The sequence below is a fragment of the Ovis aries genome, chromosome 5, assembly GCF_016772045.2.
Source record: "Ovis aries strain OAR_USU_Benz2616 breed Rambouillet chromosome 5, ARS-UI_Ramb_v3.0, whole genome shotgun sequence".
NCBI classification, from domain to species: Eukaryota; Metazoa; Chordata; class Mammalia; order Artiodactyla; family Bovidae; genus Ovis; species Ovis aries.
The window spans coordinates 63502478-63525493 of NC_056058.1; the positions used below are offsets into that span (position 1 = coordinate 63502478).

At 45.3% G+C, this 23016-nt stretch overlaps 1 protein-coding gene and 1 long non-coding RNA gene across 2 annotated transcripts; one reads left to right on the top strand and one right to left on the bottom strand.

The window, feature by feature from the left end:
- Positions 1–540: 540 nt before the first annotated feature.
- On the bottom strand, positions 541–9065 carry LOC121819662 (uncharacterized). Its single transcript, XR_006060002.2, has 3 exons — positions 8687–9065; positions 2376–2633; positions 541–713 (listed from the first exon to the last, which is right to left on the bottom strand). It is a non-coding gene; the product is annotated as an uncharacterized LOC121819662 (long non-coding RNA).
- A 176-nt stretch (positions 9066–9241) lies between these two features.
- Positions 9242–23016, top strand: SAP30L (SAP30 like). Its single transcript, XM_027970439.3, has 4 exons — positions 9242–10062; positions 13884–14006; positions 16194–16292; positions 17816–23016. Exons 1-4 carry the CDS (start codon positions 9865–9867, stop codon positions 17942–17944), a joined length of 549 nt encoding a protein of 182 aa, XP_027826240.1. The 5' UTR covers positions 9242–9864; the 3' UTR covers positions 17945–23016.

The window sequence follows — 23016 nt, forward strand, 5'->3', positions numbered from 1 at the left end:
CCAATAACAACACTATAACTCAAGCTGCAGTGAAACTTATCTAACATATATCTTTTCTCCATGAGGCACAACCCGGCCTTCTGTGCTTAGGAACACGAGACAGCACCTCAACACTATGCTTACAGGACATCTAAAAACCAAAATCATCAACAAAAGCACAAAAATGTAAAAAATGTGGCACGGAATAATAGCAAGAAGGACTCTTGTTTACAGTGTGAGAGCTCAATAGACCACAGCTGGGAATATGCATGTTGAGCAACTCCAATTTTTTACCACTTTACACATGAACATGTGCACAAGTGACCTCAAAACTGCAGCAAGGGGACTTTCCCTAGCAGTCCAGTGGTTAAGACTCCGCACTTGCAATGCAGGGGCGCAAGTTCGATCCCTGGTCAGGGAACTAAGATCCTACATGCCTCGGGGCACAGCCACATTAACTAATTAATTAAAGTAGCCTTTAAAACATGCCCCAAGTATCAGTTTTGAGCTTATATTTTAGTGAGTAGAAGAATTTTCAAACAAGAAATTAGTGAATGAGGATTATTTTGATTATCATTTTATTCATTTGTTTGGGTGTTTGATGTCTTTCTTCTTCACTGGACTTCAGGAGGGTAAGGCTTTTTCTGTACTGGTCACCATTTTATCCCCAGCTCTTAGCAGAATTGATTCGGACTTTGGAAATTGTTGAGCCATGATGAACCAAATACTTCCCCCTGGAATTTTAGTTTTGTGAGGTTTATTAACACTCGTTATTTATTTCAGCGTTAGTTGTGTATTTAGTTAAGGCCAAAATGAAACTACTTTCTAGGGCTTTTTTCTGATCACATTCACAGAAGATTGATAAATCAAAAGTCGATTTTTTTTTAATGGGCATTAGAATTTTCCAGTGAGCCAAATAATCATATGCAGTCTACTAGTCTCGGTTGAATTATTCCTTAGAAACTTGCTTGGTGACCTGGTATTGAAGAAAGAAGTGGAGACGGCTAAGGGAACATTTGCCTTCCCTATGACAGAGTATACACAGCCCCCTAAGTCCATACATAAATTCACTTCTGAAAATGTGACTAACGTCAAAAGTCAAACAACAAATGTACTCTGTCAACACAGCACATCTGTTCCTAGGTAATAAAATGTGGTATAACACTGCCAATTACACCTGCATTTTTGGACACAATCTTGGATGATATATATTCAGTCTTGGCTAATATATCTTCAGTTTGATTGTTTCCCTTCACAGATCAAAAAACAGGCTTAAGAATATTTAGTGGAGGCTAAGATGTATCCCTTTCAACAAATCTAATTATTTCTGTATCAATTATAAAGAGTTAATAGTATCCTTTTTTCCTTTTTAAAACAGCTTTATTGAGCTTTAATTCACCCATTTAGAGTACAGAACTCAATGTTCTTAGTATATTCACAAGGTTATGAAGCCATTACCACTTCCTAGTTCCAGAACACTTGTCCCCCTAGAAAGAAACCCTTTACCCATGGGCAATCACTCCCCTCCAACACTCAACCCCCTAAGTCCCTGAGCCGCTGGCAACCACTAAATCTTACTGTCTCTATGGATTTACCTTTTCTGGACATTTCACATAAATGGAATCATAAAATATGTGACCATTTGTGTTTGGCTTTCCCTTAGCATGTTTTCAAGGTTAATACATATTGTAATGTGTATCAGTACTTGATTCCTCTTTATAGATGTCTGGGTAGACCACATTTTCTTTATCTGTTCATCAGTTGATAGATTTTTGGGGTGTTTCCATGTTTTGGGCCATATGAATAACACTGCTATGAACATTCATGTACAGGTTTCTGTGCAGATATATGCGTTTGTTTCTCAGGTAGATACCTAAAAGTGGAATCGCTAGGTCGTATGGTAATTCTGTGTTTAACATTTTGAGGAACTGCTGAACTGTTTTGCACAGTGGCATCACCATTTTGCATTTATACCAACAGATGCATGTTGCAGTTTCTTCAGATCCTCACCAGCATTTGCTGTGGTCCATCTTATTGACTGTAGCCATTCTAGTAGGTGTGAAGCAATATTTTAGTGTGGCTTTTATTTACTTTTCCCTAACAAGTAGTGAAGAAGAACTAAAGAGCCTCTTGATGAAAGTGAAAAAGGAGAGTGAAAAAGTTGGCTTAAAGCTCAACATTCAGAAAACGAAGATCATGGCATCCAGCCCCATCCCAAATAGATGGGGAAAAAGTGGCTGACTTTATTTTTCTGGGCTCCAAAATCACTGCAGATGGTGACTGCAGCCATGAAATTAAAAGACGCTTACTCCTTGGAAGGAAAGTTATGACCAACCTAGACAGCATATTAAAAAGCAGTATATTAATTACTGCTTTTTAAGCAGTATATTACTTACTTTGTCAACCAAGGTCCATCTAGTCAAGGCTATGGTTCTTCCAGTGGTCATGTATGGATGTGAGAGTTGGACTATAAAGAAAGCTGGGCGCTGAAGAATTGATGCTTTTGAACTGTGGTGTTGGAGAAGAGTCTTGAGAGTCCCTTGGACGGCAAGGAGATCCAACCAGTCCATCCTAAAGGAGATCAGTCCTGGGTGTTCATTGGAAGGTCTGATATTGAAGCTGAAACTCCAATACTTTGGCCACCTGATGTGATGCTGAGAAAGATTGAGGGCAGGAGGAGAAGGGGACAACAGAGGATGAGATGGTTAGATGGCATCACCGACTCAATGGACATGGGTTTGGGTGGACTCCAGAAGTTGGTGATGGACAGGGAAGCCTGGCATGCTGCAGTTCATGGGGTCACAAAGAGTTGGATATGACTGAGTGACTGAACTGAACTGAACAATTAGTGATGCTGAGCATCTTTTCATGTGCTTATTGGTCATTTGTATACCCTCTTTGGAGAAATATCTATTCAAACCCTTTGTCCACTTTTTAATTGGCTTGTCCTTTTATTATTGAGTTGTGTTATATATTCTGTATACAAGCTCTTTGTATATGTGACTTATGAACATTTTCTCTCATTCTGTGGATTTGTTGCTCTCACTTGGTAAGAAACATGTCACATCACTACTGTTAGTACTTTCATTTTTCCATTCACAGCATTTTATGAGATTAAGATGCAATAAAATAATCAAAATTTCCCAATTATTGCTGGGTAGATGGATATGGAAACCACCCATGTAGAAGCCAAACAGTTGGCAGATAAGAAGTGCCACCCTGCCATCTTGTCATATGTCTCCTTCCCTAACATGCAGAAACCTGAGCTCAGTAGGAAGCTTAGAGGTGTTAGCATGTAATATATGAAATAATGACTGCTGCTTATTGAGCACTTACTATGTGCTAGACATAGTGCTTCTGAGTAAGGAGTCCTTGCTCTTATCCACAATACCAAGAGCTGCACTCAAGTGCCAGATTGCAGACCATGGCCAGAGTCACAGAAGATCTCATAGGTGCAATGAGGAAAATGAGGCTAAATTTATACCATACTGGGGGCTTCCATGGTGGCTCAGTGGTAGAGAATCCATCTGCCAATGCAGGAGCCATAGGAGACTCGAGTTCAGTCCCTGGGTCAGGAAGATCCCCTGGAGAAGGAAATGGCAATCCACTCCCATATTCTTGCCTGGGAAATCCCATGGACAGACAAGCCTGCTGGGTTATAGTCCATAAGGTCGCAAAAAGTCAGACACAACTGAACACGAGCACAATTCCATTTAGATGACTGGCTTTTGAGATTCTTCTTACTTTTTTGGTATTCTATATTGTCTACTAATAGTACCAAAAGAGGTATTTGTCTTACTATTATTATATACGAAATATAGTCACATGCTAAAATATTCAGCTAGGGAAAACTGTTATTAACTTCAACTTCTTTCTCCCTTTCCTCCCTTGACCAGCAATCTCCACAGAAGCAACCACAATTACTAGTTTCTTGTGTATCCTTCATATACATGTGTGTGTGTGTATGTGTAAAATTTTCTTGAAATACAAATGGAACTTCTACTCTATATACTGTTTGTATTTTTTCACTTAATACATATCTTGATATAGTTGAATACTGAAAAAATATTGACTGATTCTCTACTCTGCTAGCCACCAGAATTGGAGAATTAGTGTTGCAGGCAGGGGAGCAACAGCAACAAATAATCCAGGAGTTGTTCCTGCCTTCATGGAGTTTATACTGAATGAGGAGAGACAGTCACACAACAAAAATAATAAAAGAGATTAATTACATGTTGTGATGAATGCTATAATAAGACACTGAATAAAGAATAGTGATGAGCAGGGGAAAACCAACTGCTCTTAATCAGGACAGACTCTCTAGGAAGATGACGTTTATATTAAAATTTGAAGGATGGAGCCTTCAAATAGAGGAGCAAGCGGAACAGCATTTCAGGCAGAGGGAACTGCCAATTCAAAGCCCTCAGGGTAGGAAGGAGCTTGGCTTATTTGAGGAGCTTAAAGAAGAATAACAGAGCTGAGGAATGAGGAGCAGGGCAAAGAGATGGCAGCTTCCCAGGATGCACTGGGAAGCTGGTGAGGGGCCTTAAGGAGGGTGTGGCACGGTCTAGGTTTGCTCCCTAGAGAATGAGTGATTTAGGTACAGGCCAGTGAAACATTCCAGGCAAAAGATTGTGCTGGGCTGGGCTGAGCTGCTGGCTGTAGAAAATGAAGGGGAGAATTCTGAATATCTGTTGGAAATAGAAGAAAATGCCTTGATGATGGGTTGGCTTGAAGTAGAGGGAGAGGGAGGGAGAGTCAAGGATGATGTCGGTTAGAGTTTATGGATTTGGGTGTCAGAAAAAGTTAACTTGAACATTGTGGTCTGCAATGCCTCTAAAGCAATCCAAGCAAAGAGCTGAATGTTGTTATCTGGAATTCAGAAGAGAGGTCTCAGCTAGAACTATAAAATTGAGGGTTATTCATCTGCTATTTTAAATACCTGGGGGTAGGTTTGGGTATGGAAAAGAATGTTAGTTGCCCATTTAAAAACCTAGCTTTTCTTAAAGACTTTAAGTTCAACTTATGAACCTTGCTATTCTATTATAATCTAGTAAACTTTTTGTATAAAGATAAGAACAATCACTTTCACTTGTTCTGCGATTACTATTCTTAAGTTTAGTAGATTCAGTCCTCCTTAAACATTGAACAGACTTACAGCCTTAATCAAATTTCCTTAGACATTTCCAATTACAATTACTAATTTAATATGCCTGATTTTCTCAAACATTTGAAATGGCCAAAAGGGTAGACTTACAAATCTAAAAAGCCAGATATTTCTAAGCACTTAAGCAAATGTTGTAAATTAATTACCTAAACTTGGAAGTCAAGACTCTCAGGGCCATTTCCTGCTTTGTGTAGGAATCTTAAATCCTACACAAAGCAGGACAAGATCACAGAATCTTCTCTCTCCTGTATTCATTCCTGCAATATCTGACTACTTATTCATATCTCCTTTCCAGAGTTATAGATTTATTCCCCCAGCAAGGAGATTGGAATGTTTTTCAGATACTACTATTTGTAACTAATCTATATAACAACACAAGGAAAGTTTATGATAAAGGCTTCTTTTGTTATTGTTTTGTCTTATTGCAGTGGGCTGGGGTGCGGGGGGTGGGGGTGCGGGGGGTGGTGGGCAGGTAAAGCAGAAAGGATAGCTTTATTGCTTTGCCAGGCAAAAGGAAACACACCAGGCTTCTGCCTTGAAAAACTATGTCTCAACCCCAGGAAATTTGATGAGGGTTTTTATAACAGTGTGTCAAAGGTGGGGTCTGACAAGATTAGGGTGTGAATAGGGTTTGTACTCCTTTAATTTCATCTCACATAGCTGGTCTCTTAATCTTGATGAGCTTCTCTGGTTTCTTTAATCTTGCCTCAGGTGTTTTCTAGGCTGCTCCTCAACAGTTCCAGTCCAGCCTTGGGAACTCAGGGAAGGTCAAGGAGCCTGGAGTCTTGCCTGGCAAAGTGCATTGCTTCTCTGTTCATGGAGCCCTGTAATCCAGGCCACCCAAAACAGCTATTCCTATTTCCAGGCAAGCAGGTAGGTGATGCCTTAGCTCATGGCTCCCTTCCTTCATCCTCAAAGACAGCAATGTTGTATCTCTCTGACCCTCTGTATTAGTCATGTTTCCCCTGAAGAAAGACTACAAAATTTTATGTAAATGCTAGTTAAAAGCATGTGCCCCACCCCCCAAAAATACATAGAGGCTGGAGGTAATTAGGAGAGAAACAGCACAGTAATTTGAATGGAGAAAGGTAAAAATTTATTAATTTTATTGGGATTGTAGCACAGAGGCATTCCCCAGTAAGAAGTAAAGAGAACTCTAAAGAATACAGGAGTAGCAGATATAGGAAATCCAAAAAAGGGGACCTAGGTATACATAAAGCTGATTCATTTTGCTGTAAAGGAGGAACTAACACAACATTGTAAAGCTCAGTTCAGTTCAATTCACTCAGTCGTGTCCGACTCTTTGTGACCCCATGAATCTCAGCACGCCAGGCCTCCCTGTCCATCACCAGCTCCCGGAGTTCACTCAAACTCATGTCCATCGAGTCAGTGATGCCATCCAGCCATCTCATCCTCTGTTGTCCCCTTCTCCTCCTGCCCCCAATCCCTCCCAGCATCAGAGTCTTTTCCAATGAGTCAACTCTTCTCACGAGGTGGCCAAAGTACTAGAGTTTCAGCTTTAGCATCATTCCCTCCAAAGAAATCCCAGGGCTGATCTCCTTGCAGTTCAAGGGACTCTCAAGAGTCTTCTCCAACACCACAAAGCTACTGTACTCCAAAAAAAATTAATTAAAAAAAAAAAACTATACTTCAACAAAAAATTTTTTTTCAAATAGATGGCCAAATAAATGATGGCCAGTGATATAGCATCATACTCTAATAAATACTTCACACACAAAAATAATAAGAATAACATATAAGGAGCAGACGATACTTTCTTCTAGGGCTCAAAGTATTGAAAGACAATACTTTCTTCTAGGGCTTTCTTCTAGTTGCTCAGTCATGTTCAACTCTTTGTGACCCCATGGACTGTAGCCTTCTAGGCTCCTTTATCCATGGGATTCTCCAGGCAAGAATACTGGAGTAGACTGTCATTCCCTTCTCCAGGGGAATCTTCCCAGCCCAGGAATCTAACCTACATTCCTGTGTTTCCTGCATTGCAGGAGGATTCTTTACCCACTGAGCCATCGGGGAAGCCCCCAAGAATAAGGACCCAATTCCCCTCCCCACCAGAAGGGTGGTGATAGGAGAAGCTGGTACAGGAGAAACTCTGTGTACTGCAGCACCCTGGTGCTAGGTGCAAATGCTATTTTGAAAAAATAATAGGGAAAAAATATGGAAAATGTAGGAGCTCTTATCCATACCAATCAAGTTTGAAACCAATATCACACACTGCCTTGTACAGATAACCAGCTGTTTTTTTGTGTGTATGTCTGAACTTCCCTGCTAGAAGCTATACTCTTTTAAGCCTAGGATTATATTTCATCTTCTTCCTGTGGCCAAGCCTGAAATGAGTATATGCTTGATAATTTAGTTTTGAATTTATGAACTCCAAGGGAAGAATCTTATTAAACTTGCTTTTTTTTTTTTCTATTAATTTTTACTCTATTTTTTCCTACTAGAAAGGCAAGAAATGTTTATTGGGGAAAATGCAAATATAGAATAACAGGAGAAAAATATTAATCCTATTTCCACTCCCCCTAAATAATTACTGTTGATACTCCAGTGTATTTTTTATGTACAAATAGTTGTTTTTCTTTTTTAAAAAACATAGATGTACACACATCATATCCTATACGCAGGGTTAGGTTGTTGATTTAACCATTTCCAGTATGGAACTTTTCAGTTCTTTTCAAATTTTCCCATTATAAATAATCCCATAATGAACACTGTTGTGTTTAAAATATTTTCTAGTAGGCCAATTTCCTAAAATGGCTGTCTCACACGCGAAATTACTAGGCTACAGGGTACAAATACGTTTAAGGCCACTGAAGAAAACTGAAGATCACCGGGCATTTGCTTCTAAACACGGAAACTGGTAGTTTCCCGTTTTCAAGACACAAACCAGAAGCCTCTTCAATGCCACCCAGTACTACCAAAATAGGTACACGTGCGACTCTAACTCTCACTGTCCGCTTCACGCCCCTCCCTCGGAGAAAATGCCTCCCAGCCATAAAAGACTGCCTGATCCTGGACCTTTGGGCCTTTGGCCTTCATTTGTCCCCAGGCCACCCATAGGAGAGGTGGCCCGACTAGGCGTGCTGGGGCAGATTTCCCTACGGCCCTGGGGGTGTGCGTGACATTCTGGGCTCCGAACCCCAAGTCCCGGGCTCTGCAGGGCACGGCCACCTCGCGAGTAAACCCGGAGGCTTAAAGCAATAGAAGCCTCAGTTTACAGAGCTCCAGGGAGGGCCCAAAATACGGCAAATCCTTCTCCACGCCGAGATTGGCCCAGCCTTTTTCTGCATCTCCTCCGCAGCCCCTCCTCTTCCCCGCGCGGTTCACTCAGTCCACCCTCCAGACCCAATACCGACTTCCGATTCTTCCCAGCTGAAGGGTCACCCAAGCCCCGCGGGTCCCCGTCCCTCTTCCCTTCTCTTTCCGCACCGACCAAGCCTGTCTTAGTCTCCACAGTGAGAAGTCTCCGCCGCCCATAAGCTTCTGACCGCCTTACAAGACCCGCCATCAGACCCCCATCACCTCTTCTCCATGTCTTTCCACGTATCTGTCCCGACTGTCCCTCTGTCTTTCCCGCCATGACTGTTTTTCTATCCGGTTTCTATCCCGCGGGTCTGCAGGTCCTCTGGCCCTGGTCCTTCCGTTTCATCCAGTCTGAACCTGTCATGACAGTACCTCTCTCTTTAGGTCCCCCCTTCACAAGCCCCACCGTGTAACTGTCCCTCTGCGCCTCCGCCCACGTCTGTACTTCTGTCCCCCGAAGGCGATCCTCTGTCCCCGGAGTCGGGCCCTCCATCCAGCCGGGACCCCGCTAACCATCCCTCCCAGAGCCCGGAAAGTCTGCGGCCCGGTTCGTCTCCCTCATCAGGGGAACTCTTCCCTCTTCCACTTTCTCTACTTTGAACCCATCCCAGCAGAGTCCAGGAAGTAGCCAAGCGCCGGGGACTGGCGGCGATGGTGCCCAATGGGACGTGCCAGCGGCGGCGGAGGCCCCGCCCAGAGAGGAAAGGCTGCCAATGAGCTCACGGAGGCGGGACTTCCGCTGTCCCGCGGAGGGCGGGGGGCGAGCGAACTGTTGTGGTACGGAGCGTTGGGCGGGCGGCGGCCAGGCGGCCCAGGGGCTGCCTCGGGACTCGGGGCGCAGCCGAGCGGCTGCAGGGGTGGGGCGGGCCGGAGGAGCCGCGGGGCCCGGGCGCCGCGGGTTCGAGGCCGGGCCCCGCGCGGGGAGGCCGCGCCACCCCGGGGGAGCTGCCCGGCGGCGAGTTTGCCCAGCAGCCGAAAGAAGGCGGGAGCCGGCAGGGGCCCTCAGAACCCTCTGGCAACCCGGGCCCGGAGTCCTCGGGGAGCTGCTGCTTCCTGGGACGCCCTCCTGGACGTCCCCGCCGAAGGGTAACGTTTCAGGGCGCCCGGCAGAAGGCGCCTCAGGGTGACTCCCGGCGGGGCCCTGCAAGCCGCGGGAGACGACCCCGGGGCCGCGAGCAGGGAGGAAGGGGCTTGGTGGAGACGCGGGCCGGGAACCGAAGGAGCCGGAGCGCGGCGGAGCCGGGCCTCCCGGGCGCGGGGCCGGGCAGCGCCTCGGCTGAAGACGGACTCTGGGACCCTCGAGTGCGGGGGCCTCGGCGACCTGCCCCGCGGGGAGCGCGGCTGCGGAGTGGCCTACGGGGGACCTTCCCCCAGAGGGGCCGGCCCGGGGCGAGGAGATGAACGGCTTTAGCACCGAGGAGGACAGCCGCGAAGGGCCCCCCGCCGCCCCCGCCGCCGCCCCGGGCTACGGCCAGAGCTGCTGCCTCATCGAGGACGGCGAGCGCTGCGTCCGGCCCGCGGGCAACGCCTCCTTCAGCAAGAGAGTCCAGAAGAGCATCTCGCAGAAGAAACTCAAGCTGGACATCGACAAGAGCGTGAGTCCGCCCTCGCCCCCGGCTGGGTCCCCGCTCTGGGCGGCTCTCGGGCCGCTGCCCTGGGCTGCGGGAGGGACTCGGGGGCCCTCCCCGCCCTGGGCCTCGCCGCCCTTTATCTGCAAATTGAGGAGTTGGACTCGGGCTCGCAAAGGCCGCTCGGCGTTGACGGGTTCTAACTAGGACTCTGCCCAAATCCGGGAGGTTGGTGGCGGGGCTGCTCCGAGGACCCTTCCTGCCTGGGAAAATCTGATACCAATTTTTAGCGCGTTTTATCGGTGTAGACAGGGGATCAGGAAGAGGTGGGTTCATTTGGTTGGCCCACGGAGGAGCAGGTGATGAAGGGACCCGGCTCTTCTCCAACTTCTCCCTCCTTCTCGGATCCCTGTTATTCCTTAAGAAAAGGAAAGGTGGCAGCTCCTTTCCTGTCTGCGGCAGCCTCAGCTTTTGCACAGGGTCGCCGAGCTCGCTGCTTAGCAGGCAGCTGTGGGGAAATGGGATTTCAAGGATGTGGCAGAAATAAGGCCAGGACCTGGTCTTGGGAGGTGGCTCAGGCAGTCAAAGTGACTTGGAAGGAAGAAAATCCACTTTTATAGGGTTAACTTCTTTAGCAATGCCCGGGGAGCGGTGAGGGGGGGGTAATTTAAATTTGAATAGAAAACTTTTCCGGTGCGATTTCACCACTGTAGTTAACTGTTCTAAAAATTCTGAAGATGTGCCTATTGTCAACCAATTACGAACTTTTTCCTTTGACATCTGTTGCTGTAAGCCTAAAGTGGCTGCCAGGTGATTAGGAATTGGAAATGAGTTAGGGGGGTATTATTAAATACCAGGTGGACCAGCTAAATCAGGTGGTTACCATCTCTTCTAAGACCAAAATTTCTCCACTTTGGGGGGAAATCAGAGATTGCTCATTAAACTGAAAGGACACCCACTTTTTCCACTTCTGATGTTACAAGGGAAACTGAGACCCAGAGATAGGAAGCGAGGGTGCCAAAGTCACACAGCACCTAAGAGGCTGGTTAATTTCTTGAATCTGTTGTCTGATTTACCTCTAGGCCTCATACATAAGCCTTGATTAAGTCTTCAATAAATAAAAAATTAAAAATATCTTCCCTGCACTTTCTTCTACACTCTTACTCTCACGCCCAGTTGTTGTTTTAAGTTAACAGTTATATTTGCAACTCTCCAATGGAAAGATGCTATTTTTAAGTGGTTAGGGGTGAATTGATGGCTTTCTCACTACAAGTCTCTATCAGTGAATGAAAGGAATTCATCTGAGAGCAAATAACTGGCTAGCCACTGTGGTGGCCTGGAATGGGACAATATGGAAGTGAAATGCTCAATTCTAGGACAGCAGTGGATTCATCCTCATGGAAGCACTGCCCACCTTCTGTGTAGATTGCTGGGAGTCTGTACTTAATATTTTTTCCAGTCCTTAAGAAACAGAAATTCCCAGTTCTTTTAAACCCACCATCTGAACAGTTTTATTACTGCATCTGGGACTCCATTTTCCCAGTGACCCCTCTGGAAAACTTGTGTAGGGCTAGGTTGACTTTGATACACACTGTCTGGAAGAGAGGCAGCCTGAGCCTGGTACTAAGAGTCCCCAAAAGGTAATGCTTTTGAAGGAGTAGGATTTCAAGGCAGACTCACTCACTCAGTTTGTTTCAAGGTGGTGTTGTAGAGTCATTATTTCTGAAAGGGATTCTATTTCATTCTCACAGGCTTAGGCAGGAATTCAATTCTAAGTAACTGCTATGTTACAAGAATTTTTAGCTGTTGCAGAAAGTGAAACAGGAAAAAAAAAAACACAATACTTAGAGCTTTTCCTATCACCCTCCTTCCTCCACCCCCAACTCTCCAAAGGCCACTGGGCTTTGAAATTTCTGAAAACCAATATGTACTTGAAATGGTTAAGGAAGAATAATGACTATTTATCTTGTAAAAGGGTCTAGCAGAAAACCTTTTAAAATAATAGCACCTGAAATCCAACTCAGGCAGTTTAACTCCTTCTGTATAGACATTGGCAGTGTTCTGTGATTTACTAAGATAGAACTTGCTTTCAAACATCCTCCAATTGACATATATCTGCTTTTTTCTGGAGGAAAGTGGAAGTGGAGAACAGTGTAAGGAAGATGTTGCCGTAGGAAAGGACACGTGCCCAGGGTTAGAAGGTCTGCATGACCTTGGCCAGGTCATTTCCTCACTCAAGGTGGCCTCAGTTTATCTCTCTAGAAAATGAGATGGGAGCCAGGGGGTTTGCACTAGTGAATGCTGAGTTCTTTTCCATCTAGGACTCTAGCATCTTGACCTGAAATCTCCCAGTCACAGCTTTAGGAATCATGCCTTCTGCCTGTTCTTTTTCTAAGACTGTCAGTCTGTGAATTTGCAGGACAGCTTAGTCTTACATGTGAAACTAGCTAGCATGAAGGATGTAGGATCTGTTGTGAATGTGCTTTCTTCCCTGATGAAAACATGTCCGGTCCTCTGTGCATCAGCTGGATGGGATTTTTTGAGACTGTGACACATACTGTGTCTGAAAGTCCTTTGACAGAGTTGAACCTGGCAAACTCGTTCAAATTTATAGCCATATGTAAATGTGGCTTTTACTGGCCTAAGCTGCTTTTAGATGCAAGGGGCTGCTTGTGTTGGTACAGCAACATTTATTGGATACCTGCTGTCTGCAAGATACTATCACAATGTAAATGTAAAACTACTCATGGCTCACTAATCTAACCACATGAAAGTGCTGATTCATGTGAATAAGAAACAGTTTCCATTATTTTCTCCATGGAAAGGCCTGAATTATGCTGGCTTCCTATCAGCTTACTTTTATCTTTAAGCAGTTGAGGAATAAACTCATTCAGAAGTCTCTCAAGAACATTTGGGTAACAGCTGGTTCAGTGTCAACAACCCCAAGTCATTTACACAGGCATTCAGTTTGTTAGGTTCTTGAATGGTTCCTCCATCTCAACCCTGGTACTTATATTCTTAATAAAATCACGTCCTTCACATCTTAGCTGCTGCTTCCACCTTCACTTACTATTATGCTTCCAGCCTACATGAGAAAATCAGTAGTGGTATCCAGCTTCTTTTATGTGGTTTCACCTTGTGAGAATCTCGGCACCTCTTTCTGCTTCTCTTTGTGGATTCCCTGAGTGCTGATGCAAGAATTATAAATTGATACATAGAAATAGTTTTTCAGAGGGTTGTCATGGTACAGTAGTTGCTATTGTCAGTGTAAAAATAGGATGGCCGGCTATTCTATCATTACCACAGTGCCTACTTTCCTGCGCCCAGGGGCAGTGCATTCCAACCCCCTGTAAGTTACTCACTCCTACAGGTCTGAAGACAGGTCTGGGGACTCTGTCTTGTTTGAAGGAAAGTCTAAGCTGTTCTCATGTCTCAAACCCCTTAATTTCTCCTGATGCTCCTACACAGGCAGTCGCTTTCACCTAAGTGACACAGTCTCTTCAGGGGCCCCTCACTCACGCCTTCTGTCAGCCTCCTTTGAAACTTCAGTCTTGACTGTTGCACCCAGAATGCTTCCTGTCTCCCTGCAGGTCCTCCCTTCTGGTCAGGGACTTCCACTCCAGCTGTATCTGTCACATGTGTTGTGTTTATCATTCAGGGGGAACTTGATTTATGATGAACTGCTCGGTGTGATATTAGTGTTCTCTTTGAGGAAATGATGGCTTGTATCTGTTTCTTCCTGTGGTCTCTCCAATGCCTCACAAAGGAGAAAAGGCCCATAATTTGACAGATACCTGTTGCTGTTTCCATGGGATTGGCAACTCTGACTTTAACTTGCTTCCCATCAGGTAAGGCATCTGTATATTTGCGATTTCCACAAAAATTTCATCCAGAGTGTACGAAATAAAAGGAAGAGGAAGACAAGTGACGATGGCGGAGATTCTCCTGAGCATGACACTGACATTCCTGAGGTAAAAGTCCAGAACTTCACCTTGAGAAAGCTGGGAGGATGGATTCTGACCTGATCCTTACCTCTGGCCTGGTTTAAGAAATAACTGTAGTCACCTTTGTGTTGCTGTGGTGCATCTGAAAAGTGAATCATAGCATCATAGTAATATGGAATCTGAGGGCTGAAAGCTTAGAAATCAACTGGTCTAACTGCCCCCCATTTTACTGACAGGCACACTCAGGGTCACACACTCAGTTTGGGGGCCCCAGTCCAGTGCCCTCTTCAGTGTCTGTGCTGCCTTTCTTCAAGAAGCCCCTGAAAAATGCTTAAATAGAACCACAATGCCGAGTTTTTCAGAACTTTGGTTTACCCTTAAAGTTGGAGACTGAGTGTGTATGGATTGGGGAAGTCACTTCCGTTTTGTTTCCTGGTCTGCAAAATGAAGGTGTAAATTGTCATGTCCCACCAGCTCGGATTTTCTATCACTCTCTGATTCCTGGTCTAGGCTTATTCCCAAAGATCTATTCCAAGGTCAGTTACACTGGCACAGAGTTTCTCAACAGTGGCACTGTTGACATTTGGAGGCAGATAATTCTTTGTGGTGGCGGCTGTCCTGTGCCTCGTAGGATGTTTAGCAGCATCCCTGGCCTCTACCCACCAAGTACCAAGTACACCACCACTCCCAGTGTTTCCAGACATTGCATGTGTCCTCTGGGGATAGAATTGTCGTGCTGAGAACCGTCACTTCTCAAACCAGAAGGCCGCCATCCCTTCAAAGTGCCAGTGTCTATTAAGCAAGGTTACAGGAATGAATATCGAATTTTCTATCTATCTAAATTGTTTTCACTTAAGACTCAGCAAAAGAAGAACCATTTATAATGTACATTGAATATTTGATGCATGAATATTTCATAAGGCAACCGCCTGTTAGCACTCAGGGTGAAAATGACTGTGTAGGAATAGAAAGAGTAGGCGGGCCTTTGTCTGCAGATGCGGAGGAAAATCTTTGAAAATATGGCCCTTTCCCCCTGCCCCTCTCTGTGTCCCCTTTTCTATCACTGGTTTACAGTATCTTTCTAATGCTTTTAGCATTATTATTATTATTATTATTATTCTTTTATGAACGAATGGATGTAGTCACTGTCAAAATGCTTTTCACACACACAAAAAAGATTTGAGGAATGTTTGAAAAGAATGAAGGACTTTGGTCCCTCGTATTGATCATTCATTTTGTTTTTAAGTGCTCTCCACTTGCCTGAAGCAAGAACATCTCTTTTAGAGGCAGGTAAAGGCAGCCCAACTTTCCGGGCCTTCACTATTTCATGACTGTGCAGCTTTCCTCTCTTCCTTTATTAGAAAAAAAAAAAAAAAGAGAGTCCTTTCCCCTCTGTTACCCAGTCATCTGCAGAGACCCAGACGCTAGCCTGCCGATTTGTACATCTGCTGCAGTAGCTTTGAGCTGTCTCTGGGCGGGGGGCAGTTAAGGACCCTCACACCCGAAGGCTAGGCCTAGGGGAGAGCTACCTGAGAACACTAGTGTGTCCCGCTGTCCTCCTTCACTCCCCTCTGTCCACTCTGGGCCAAGCTCCGACCTGTCCTCCAGGATATCTGTCTGCTTCCCCCTTTTCTCTCCTTGCCTGCTGCCCCCTCCAGCATCAGCACCCCCACTTTCCCATCTCATTTCTAGATCATCACTGCAGCAACTCCCTCTGTCATCCCCCTGCATCCCAGTCAGTCTTCTACAAACCACCACAGATTCATCTTCTGGGGATAGCACCCCCCTCCCCAAACCAGGATTGCTACTTCTTGTCAAGACATGCTACCACCCAGGCTTACCCTTTAAACCCACCATAAGTGCTTCTGATCCCCTAGCCCGTGTGTCTCTCCCCTGGCTTTCTGAGCTCGTGGCCTTCTCTGTAATTCCCTACTGTCTGTTCCTTGCTCCCTTTCGAAACCCTGCCTGTCCTTAGCATAAGCTTCACCACCTCCATCAGCCTTCTAGGACCACCACTCCCTGGCCAAAATTCTGCTTCCACTGTTGTTTCTGTCCTCCCAGCTAATAATTAGTCCTCAGTGGGCCATTTCTAAGACTTGTCTGTAGTCTTCTCCCTCCCCGCCCCTACCTAGCATAGTGCTAGGCACACAGGGGGCATTTGGTGAGTCGTGGCTGGTCAGGTGATGGATAATGTGTTTCTCCTCTTCTCTCTAGGTTGATCTGTTCCAGCTGCAGGTGAACACTCTCCGACGTTATAAACGACACTACAAATTACAGACCAGACCAGGCTTCAATAAGGCCCAGTTAGCAGAAGTAGGTAGACTTGCCCTCTAAAGAGGGAGCACCCGCACCGTGCTGCTGACCGTGACCTTGATTCTCCCTGTGTGTCTATACTTAACCCCTTCATACCTCTGGAAGCAACTTCATCTTCTCTCTTTTGCACAATTTAGAATCCCCCAGCTTTAGACCTAGAAAGGCCTGATTTCCATAAAAGAAACCAGGGCACAGAGAAAAAGAAAGGACTTGCTTAAAATCACATAGCAAGTTGGTAGCTTGGAATCTCACGACTCCTTATTCTAAGTCCTGAGAGTTCTTTTGTTTGCTCGTTTGCTTGAATCTTGTTTTGCAAGATTCTTTCCAGATATGTTCCATTCTGCACATGAGGTGTGTCTGATTAATCATCCCTAAACCGTCACTCATATTCTGTAGGAGCTATTTTTCTTTCTTTGTTTTCTTTCCTTGATTTTTTCCTACTCTGGTGTTGGTAATAGAAGTATTTATTACAATGAATGGAGCCCAAGAATGTTTTCTCCCACTCTGAGACCTCATCTAGTTCAGGGCATGGGATGGGGGTGGGGTGCTCCACTGGCCATTATTTTAACATACTGACAGCCTGCCCTGATACTTCTGTCCTGTTGGCATGTATATGGGCATCCTCTCATCCTTCTTTTCTAAATGTGTTTTTCTCTCTTTTTTAGAAAATTTGGAAATGATGGAAATGATGAGGGGTACAATCCTACCCCTCAAAGACAGCCACTCTGTAGTTTTCATTCTCTGACTCCCTTTTTATCTGTCCTACAGCCCTTGGTCCATTCAGAGATTTCCTTATGGGCTCACATTCCTGTTGGTTTTTTATCTTTACTTGAGAGCTTTCTTGCTGATCCATCATTTTTTCTTAAACCTCTCCTTCGCTAGCATCCAGATAAAACAGAAGTACATAAGCCTTTCATACTTCAAGACCAGTGTCCACCCCTGGTGGGAAGGATGGGATGAGATGGGGCAAGCGGAGACTGCATTCTCAGGACTTGAAATAGATCAAAATATTGGGAATACATATGAATTTTCCTTCAAATCTGATGTCTTTCAAGAGGCAGTTACGTACTATTTAGATGATTTTTTGGGTCAGGCCCTTACATCTGTTCAGTTGGGTGTTTATTTGACACAATTTTAAAAAGACACTTTTCGGCCCAGTTCCAGGGCCTAAGAGGTTATGGTAGCAGCTGGTCACCCAGAGCAGTCCCAGTCTCCTCCTCCATGGAGATGACCTTGAGACTATGCTGTGATGGATAGGCTGGCTGCCCCTGAAATAGGACTGCATCTTGGGAGTGGTGTGGGTTAAAACGTTGCTTTTGGAAGCCTGGAAATCAAATCCCCTAAGCCTGGGAAAGAAGGGCATTCACATTCTGCATTCTGGAGCACTGCAGGGAGTTGTGCAGTAATCATAACTCCCTCTCAGCTCTGGAAGCAGCTTGCTGTTTCCCTTTTACACAACTGAGAATCCGCGGCCCTGGTTTATTAACATGGTTTAATGGGCTCTGTTTTTCCCTCCCATATAGACTGTCAGCCGACACTTCAGGAACATACCTGTGAATGAAAAGGAGACCCTCGCTTACTTCATCTACATGGTGAAGAGTAACAAGAGTAGACTGGACCAGAAGTCAGAGAGTGGCAAACAGCTTGAGTGATGATGAAGCACACCTTCAAGGAGTGAAGTATAATACTTATGCACAGGTGACATCTGCTACATTTAAGCCCATAAAGACTGTTAAACTTTATTGTAAATAAAAAAGTTTGAATAATGAATACTGTAAATCTTTTCTGGCAGGAGGATTATATTCTCATGATTCAGCATGTTTATACACAGACTTTCTTTTAAGGCAACTACTGGACTAAAAAAAAACACAAGATCGGAGAAAGAAGGAAAGGAAAACAGTGCATTGCCGCATTCTGCAGAGCATTAAGTCAGTTCTGCTGGACGTGTGGGATGGCAGATATTTTGGTAGTCACCTTGTAATTCCACGCGACCATTTGTGAAGTATAGCCCCGGACCAGCAGCGAGGTACGGCTGGCAGAGAGGTGCATGAGCAGACGTCTGCCGGGGACATAGACACCATGCTTTGTCGCTTATCAGCAAATCATTTGAGCTCAGCTCCCCACTGGCTCTGTGCTGTGCACACGATAGGCACTCAGGCAGGGTTTACTGGCATATCCAACTGTCACTAGCAGAGCCAGTCTTGGGCTTCCCACCTCTTGGTATCGAGGCCTCTGCTGTTCCTGTTGCTCACCACTTTACTTCTAGAGCATGAGGAAGTCCTGATGCACCAGCAGGAGGTTTCAGGTCAGACCGGGACTCCAGGGCAGACTCATGTGCCAAGCTGTATTTGTGGAGGTGCCAGAAACCCTGATGCGGAGCCCCTTCTGGGAGCTGTGGCCCATTGTGCACCCCTCCACGCTTCATGCTTCAGGGTCAAGTGATGTATTGGGACTTCAGTCATTCTCCTGGGCCAGAAATGCTTTGACACGTGGAGACATTTAGTGCTTTGGGGCTCATGTTTTCAGAAATACTAATTTTTAATTCAGAACCACAAGGAAGCTGCCAAGGACCAGGTGGTTTCTGCTCTGAAGTCCAGCTCTGGGATAGAAAGTCTGATCAGCTTTGGCCTCTTTGGGGGTCAGCAACAAATCATGGGTTTGAGCAGCACAGGTCAGTGCCATCTGATGTTCATTTTTGTGAGCAATTTGCCTCTCTTTTAGGGGGAAAGTTGCTAAAGTGTTGTTTTTGTTTTTTTTTAAGTATTAATAATTACCTGATTTTTCTTTTTATGTTCAAAACCTCAGATTTCTCTATCTAATTATATCAGAGCCAAAGTATCCTTTGAAAACAAAGCTTTATATCCAAAAGTATGCTTTTGCAAAATTTTCTAGTCAGTGTATTGGAGGGCAGAGGATGTGGACAGGGAGTGGGAAGAAAAGAAAGGACTTGAATTCTAATTTCTGACCACGTTGACATATATTGTGGTCAAAGGTACCGCTTTCTAACTCAGTTTTCATTCTGAGTTCTTCCTTAAGCCTTAAAAAATAGAAGCAGCATTGGACGGCGTAGCCTGGCAGAGTGTTTTAGTGTCTCATAGATGACTTAATCTGAGCATCCACACAGAGAAGTCAGAACAGCCCCCAACACATACACACCCCGCAGGGTGGTAGAGTAGCCAAAGGTGTCAGTTCCACAGAGCATGCTTTCTATGGACAGGGTTCGGGCCACCACTGTCACTCAGTAAAGCACCGTGTGTTCAGCTGCAGCCCAGCTTTCACCAGTGTTCACCACACATGTCTAGCAAATTGCAGCCTTTCAAGATATGTATAAATGAACGTACATAGAGCATGCTTGAGACTGAGTGGATCTTATTTTCATACACGTAGCCATGGATGGCACATCAGGGTGCTCTGTGCGTGTTTCTGGTTGTGCAGATTCAATAGGTGTTTAAAGAGTCTCACTACTCACAGCTGAAGGCTCTTGATGTGTGGGCATCAAGAAGGCTCTAAAGTAGATTTTTATTTTTCCCTGAGGAGCTGAGTTAGAACGGCTCTGAAGGCATCAAACACCAAGCCCCCTTTATCTAGGAAAGTGTTTTCTCGTCAGGCTGGAGTTTGGGGGCATATAGGCTTAAAGCATTGGGTACCTGCTCTCTGGAAATGTCCACAACTCATTGAGAAAAAAAGTGTATTTTTCTGATGTTTGAACCAGGATTGTGGACATGTAGGTCATGTCACTGTTTCTTCAAAAGCAGATCTGTGCTCCCAGTTAAGAGACAGTAGTGCACTTCTGTACAAGAAGCTGTGGTATTAGGTCCCATCTGTTCAAGCATGGCTGTGAGAGTGCTTTTGTTCCCACACGAAGCCTGGGGAAGCTTCCCCCTCAGCCAGATGCTGTGCGCCCTCAAGTCCTGTGCCAGCTCTCCTCTAAGGAGAGGGCCTTTGGAGAGTGGAGGTTGTGGGTGTCTTTTCAACCTTTGAAAGCATGTTAGATGAGAAAAAAGACAAAACTCTCTGAGCTTGTATTTTTCTTGTGTGCAGAAATCTATTTCATCAGACCACTAAGCCACTTGCCTTAGCCTCTTCTGCAGTTTCCCTCGGTTTGATCTGGAACAGGAGACGTCTACCTGTTTAGAGGTGGCCGACCCTCCAAAGCGCCCAGGTCTGGCTGTGGGGAGCAGTGGGGCTTGGGGAGCTCAGCGCTCATCGTGGCTGCGTGCATTTTGCTGCCACCTGTCAAGGACTCGTGCTTCTCTCCACCTGTCATGTCGCAGCATTGCCTTCTCTCCTCTTGGTGCTCCTGGGCAAAACTGGAATATGCAGTCCAGAACTGGCTTTGTCTTCTTAAAGAGCACGGCTCCTGCCTCAGTTCCAGCCTGCTTGGTTCTTTCCTGTGCCCTCAAGAGTGTTAACATGGAATTGTCAACATCTTGCCAATCCGTGTTGCTTCCTTTAAAGGTTTTTAAAAAACAAATGGACAAACTTCTTATTTCAGTGAACAGACTCTTAGGTTGGCAACAGCATGTGAAAAAGATGATAGCCAAATCCCTTGAGAGATTGCAACCAAAGGATTCAAGACCAGGGGTGTAAAAGGAAGAGGAATTTCATGTATGTGATGCAGCCGCCAAGTTGTTAGATGTTCCTGTCATAGCTAAATAGTCACAGCTAGTCTTCCAGAGAACAGATAGGAATAACTGCTTGCAGCTGGAATGTTGCATCTAACCTTGGCATTTCAGCTGTTTATTTAGTGGGAACTTTTTGTTAACATCTTGGAGGGCACCTGCATGGTAGGAAGGAGAAAGCCGGAATGGGAATTTAGGAGCCTAACCACAGATCCCAGAGGTGTTGCTGCATGGAAATCATCTGAGGCCTCTGTCATTACAGCGACAAGATCCAAAAGTTGGGAAAGGACCTGTAAGTCATCCAGTCCAGTCTCCCATAGGTGCTGACATTCTGCCTACAACCGTCCCACCAAGGTTGGAGCAGTCTGGGCTTAAACACTTCTGAGGACAGAGAACTCACTACCTCCTGGGGAAGCCTGTCCTATCTTTGTAAACCTCTGGCTTTTCTATGTTCTCTGTAATTTCCATCTTAGTCTCTGCCTAATGGGGGCCAAGTAAGTTAGCCAAGGACTAATCACTGGCACCATCCCAGGGCACAGTGTTTGTCTTTGGGGAAGGAGTAGCTAGCAAACAAGACACTTTGGTGTCCCGAGTGTTCTCCCCCTAAGTATTATTAGTCCATTTAGTTCCTTATTGAAGATGTTGAGGAAATCCCAGTTATATACCCTCAATCTTGCTAAAGCTGATGGAGAGGTCAGGGGAGAAGAGAGTGCTCTCAGAACTGCTAAAAAATACCTTAGGACACAAGAGGCCTTAGTTTTGTGTCTGCCTCACAAAACTTAGGAAAAGTTTTAGCTGGAAGATTATAAACTATGATCATGCTCTGCCTGGAGTTGAAAGGTTAAATAGCCCCTAAGGGCGTATACCTTAAGATTGCTGCAAGTACTGCACACACTGCTTTTATGGAGAAAGCAAAGCTTAGGAACTTGGGGAACCACATGTCTCAGTGTCAGAGAGGTGCCATATTTTCCAGCTGGAAACTCCTTAAAGGTTGCCATTGCCCAGTCATTGATTTTTAGAGATGGGGAAACTGAGATGTGAAAAGACTTGCCCAAATGCTTTGGCATCATCTAGACCTACTTAGCGCTGGTTCACTTCACAACTCACAGCATAGCTGGAATCCAGTCTGCAAGGGAGCTGCCCTCAGGTCCTTGAGACCTGCCACTGAGCAGAGGTTCCCCAGGCCAGACTGTCAAGGACTGTGAACCAACCTGCAGAACTCAAGGCTGTAAAGACCTGACTGGGAAGGTTGTCAGTTGAGTTTTGTAAAGTGAATGGGAGGGGAGATCAGAAGGAGCCTGTAATTTAAGACCAAGATTCCAGAGTCCTGGCGGGAAATGTGGTGGTGTCCTAGAATGTAAGTTCTCACAAAATGCACTTGCCTTTCAGGTGGGTCAGTCAGGTCAATCTGACTTGAGCAGACACAGCTCTGTGGCCCTGCCATTCGCAGCCCCCATCCCTGTTAGCAAGAGAGGCAGTTGGACTGAAGGACAGGTGAGCTCAAGACCACGCCCTGGGAAGCGTGATGCTCTAGGGGTGCTTTTGTATTCCTTTCATTTTATTACAGACTGTTTCTAAATTCATGATTAGGAAGGGTAAACTCAATCCCATTTTTTTGAGGTGGAATCCAGCCAGAGGCAGGGTGGGACTTTTCTTACAGTAGGAATGTCTACACATTTCATCTGGCTTGCATCTTCAAACAAACTCTTCAGTGGCTTTCATTTAATGAACACATCTTTGCCAGTGGCAGAGGCTTGTGCAGGATCCCTGTCTCACGTGTCTGTTATCTGTTCAGCCCATCAGAGTGTTTTAGGGGTGCGGGTTGGTTTGGGTTTTTGGTTTGTTTTTTTGTTTTCCATTTTGTAACTGCCTTATCGAAAAGCAAGTGCCCTTCCATTCCAGGCCTCCTCATTGTACATGTTTCCTGCCAATTGGGGGGATCATTTGTATTTTAATTTTGTAATCTATGGCTCTGTACTGTTGAAAGGCTCTCAATTCTGTGGGGTCTCCTTAGTATGTATATGACTTTTCATGTTGCAATATCACACAGATGGGATGGCCCGACTTTTGCTCTTAATAAACGATCTAAATGAGAAACAAGA

Excerpts from the sequence above, each read along its gene's own strand:
- SAP30L (XM_027970439.3), top strand. The coding sequence starts at position 9,865 with ATGAACGGCTTTAGCACCGAGGAGGACAGCCGCGAAGGGCCCCCCGCC. Across the intron at positions 10,063-13,883 it reads AGCTGGACATCGACAAGAGC|GTAAGGCATCTGTATATTTG; the intron begins GTGAGTCCGCCC and ends GCTTCCCATCAG. Across the intron at positions 14,007-16,193 it reads ATGACACTGACATTCCTGAG|GTTGATCTGTTCCAGCTGCA; the intron begins GTAAAAGTCCAG and ends TCTTCTCTCTAG.